At 41.6% G+C, this 2,500-nt stretch overlaps 1 protein-coding gene across 7 annotated transcripts in view; it reads left to right on the top strand.

Moving 5' to 3' along the window:
• LOC137788484 (receptor-type tyrosine-protein phosphatase mu-like) overlaps nt 1–2,500 on the top strand; it is a 58,808-nt gene that overhangs the window by 15,936 nt on the left and 40,372 nt on the right. For all 7 annotated transcript variants that reach the window (XM_068581311.1, XM_068581309.1, XM_068581308.1 and 4 more), the window contains exon 3: nt 2,417–2,500. This exon is cut by the window's right edge and continues 84 nt beyond it. In XM_068581311.1, coding sequence (XP_068437412.1) covers nt 2,417–2,500 — 84 coding nt within the window. The remainder of the gene's footprint in view (nt 1–2,416) is intronic.

Raw genomic sequence — 2,500 nt, 5'->3', positions numbered from 1 at the left:
AAGACTAGATTATAGGGCAAGATGTTAGCCTCGTTTAGCGCAAAGACTAGATTAAGGGGAAAGCTGTTAGCCTAGCTTAGCACAAAGACTAAATTCTGGGGGAAGCTGTTAGCCTAGCTTAGCACAAAGACTACATTCTAGGGAAAGCTGTTAGCCTAGCTTAGCACAAAGACTAGATACTTAGTTTAGATTTATGGAATCTGCACCGTGAAAAACACTTCCTGTCTGCACTGTAACCATGGAAACAAGATTTCTTTTCCTCTGATGTTTGATCAAACGATCAATATTTAGTCTACAAATATGATAAATGTCAAATGTGACTTTTGTCTTATCAACAATGTTCAGTTTGAGATATAAAACAGGGAAAATTCTTCAGATGTAACAGTGTAAAAATCATTATTAATGTAGTTTAACAATGTAAAAATCATTATTAATGTAGTTTAACGGTGTAAATATTATTATTAATGTAGATTAACAGTGTAAAAATCATTATTAATGTAGTTAAACGGTGTAATAATCATTATTAATGTAGATTAACGGTGTAATAATCATAATTAATGTAGTTAAACGGTGTAATAATCATTATTAATGTAGATTAACGGTGTAATAATGATTCATGCAGCTGTTGTACATAAACATTGCAGAACGGTCTCAGCTCTGTGAGGAGCAGCGTTGTCCTGAGACACAGTGTAGACATAAGGCCTAATCCTTTACACCTATTTGATGCTTTGTGTCCACATGTTTTCAGACATTTGAACTTCCAGTTGCATCCTGAAATGATTGCAGGAAACACACACACAGACACACACACACACACACACACACACACACACACACACACACACACAATAACACACAGCAGTAGGAAGTGTGTGTGTTATTGTGTAAATCTTCTCAATGCGCTGCAGCTGCCTCTCCTCACGTTTCAATATAACTCTGGTAATAGAATTACCCCCCACCGTCTGTGTGTGTGTGTGTGTGTGTGTGTGTGTGTGTGTGTGTGTGTGTGTGTGTGTGTGTGTCTGTGTGTGTGTGTGTGTGTGTGTGTGTGTGTGTGTGTGTGTGTGTGTGTGATTGGTTTAGCGATGGCAGGGGTCATCTGTGATTGGCCGACAGGTGAGAGGGGCGGGAGGTTAACAAGAGAGAGAAGCGCCAGAACACGGATGAGATGTTAGAGTCCTGTCAATCATCGGCAGCTGCTCCTCTCTCTCTCTCTCTCTCTCTCTCTCTCTCTCTCTCTCTCTCTCTCTCTCTCTCTCTCTCTCTCTCTCTCTCTTTCTCTCTCTCTCTCTATATATATATGTATATTTATACACACATACAGAGAGAGATGATTGACAGGACTCTAACATCTCCATGTACTCATGTACATATGTTGAATAAAGTACAACATTCATCAAAGTAAAATTACTCATAAATATCATCTTTGTTTTTCTCTCTCTCTCCTCATCAGGCAGTTTGTTCTCGATCGCCCGTCTTTTCCTCCTCCTCCTCTTCTTCCTCCTCTTCTTCCTCTCTGCGATGATTAAAACTCTTGTTTTTCTAATCGATTCTCCTCAAGGACCATTGATTTGCTAACCACACACACCGACACACACACAGACACACAGACGCACAAACACACATACACACATATTTCTATGCACATGTGGGTGCATAAACAGCTGTTAGCATCTTAGCATATTGGAGGATATAATCAGTCTTCATACAACTCAAATCGTCTGTTCAATCATATTGTGTCTCAAAGAGCGCGCACACACACACACACACACACACAGACCCACACACTCACACGCACACTCATTCACACACACACACACACACACACACACACACACACATACACATCAAACTACACTGGACTCAAAGTCACAGTCTGAATTTCAAAGTAAGACCAAAAGAAAATCTCACAAAAATCATTCAAACGTCCAAAAGAAAAGTTTATAACGTCTGTGTGACTGACAGCTCTGTTACCATGGAGACGCCCTTCAACCCACAAACACGGGTATGTGTGTGCGTGTGTGTGTGTGTGTGTGTGTGAGTGTGTGTGTGTGTCAGTATTGATTTGAATTTCATAGAAACTTTAGAGAAAAGTGAATCCAGAGAGCTCACTTGATTGACAACTGCAGTCATGACACCAGCACCCAGTAATGAGGGACCCTACACACGCACGCACACACACACACATGCACACACACACACACGCACACACACACATATATGTTCCATCTTCAAGATGAATTATGGATCAGCTGGTTTAATATACTAAATGAGGGTCTTTTACTTTCTTACTTCTGGATTTCCTGTTTGGTCCTTTTTGTCATAGTTCACTGATGCGGCGTCACTTCCTGTTTGCAGGCTCCTCCTTCCTGTTCGTGAACACGTTCAGTAATGCGGCGTCACTTCCTGTTTGCAGGCTCCTCCTTCCTGTTCGTGAACACGTCGGGTCGGTACGCCAGTCAGCGCGCTCAGCTGCTGCTGCCGGCGCTCAAAGAGAACG

This window comes from Clinocottus analis, unplaced genomic scaffold, assembly GCF_023055335.1.
Source record: "Clinocottus analis isolate CAN_PGR_092001 unplaced genomic scaffold, fCliAna1.0.p SCAF_18, whole genome shotgun sequence".
Taxonomy (NCBI): domain Eukaryota; kingdom Metazoa; phylum Chordata; class Actinopteri; order Perciformes; family Cottidae; genus Clinocottus; species Clinocottus analis.
The sequence above is the reverse complement of the archived record's forward strand: the minus strand, read 5'-3'. Positions and strand labels throughout refer to the sequence as shown.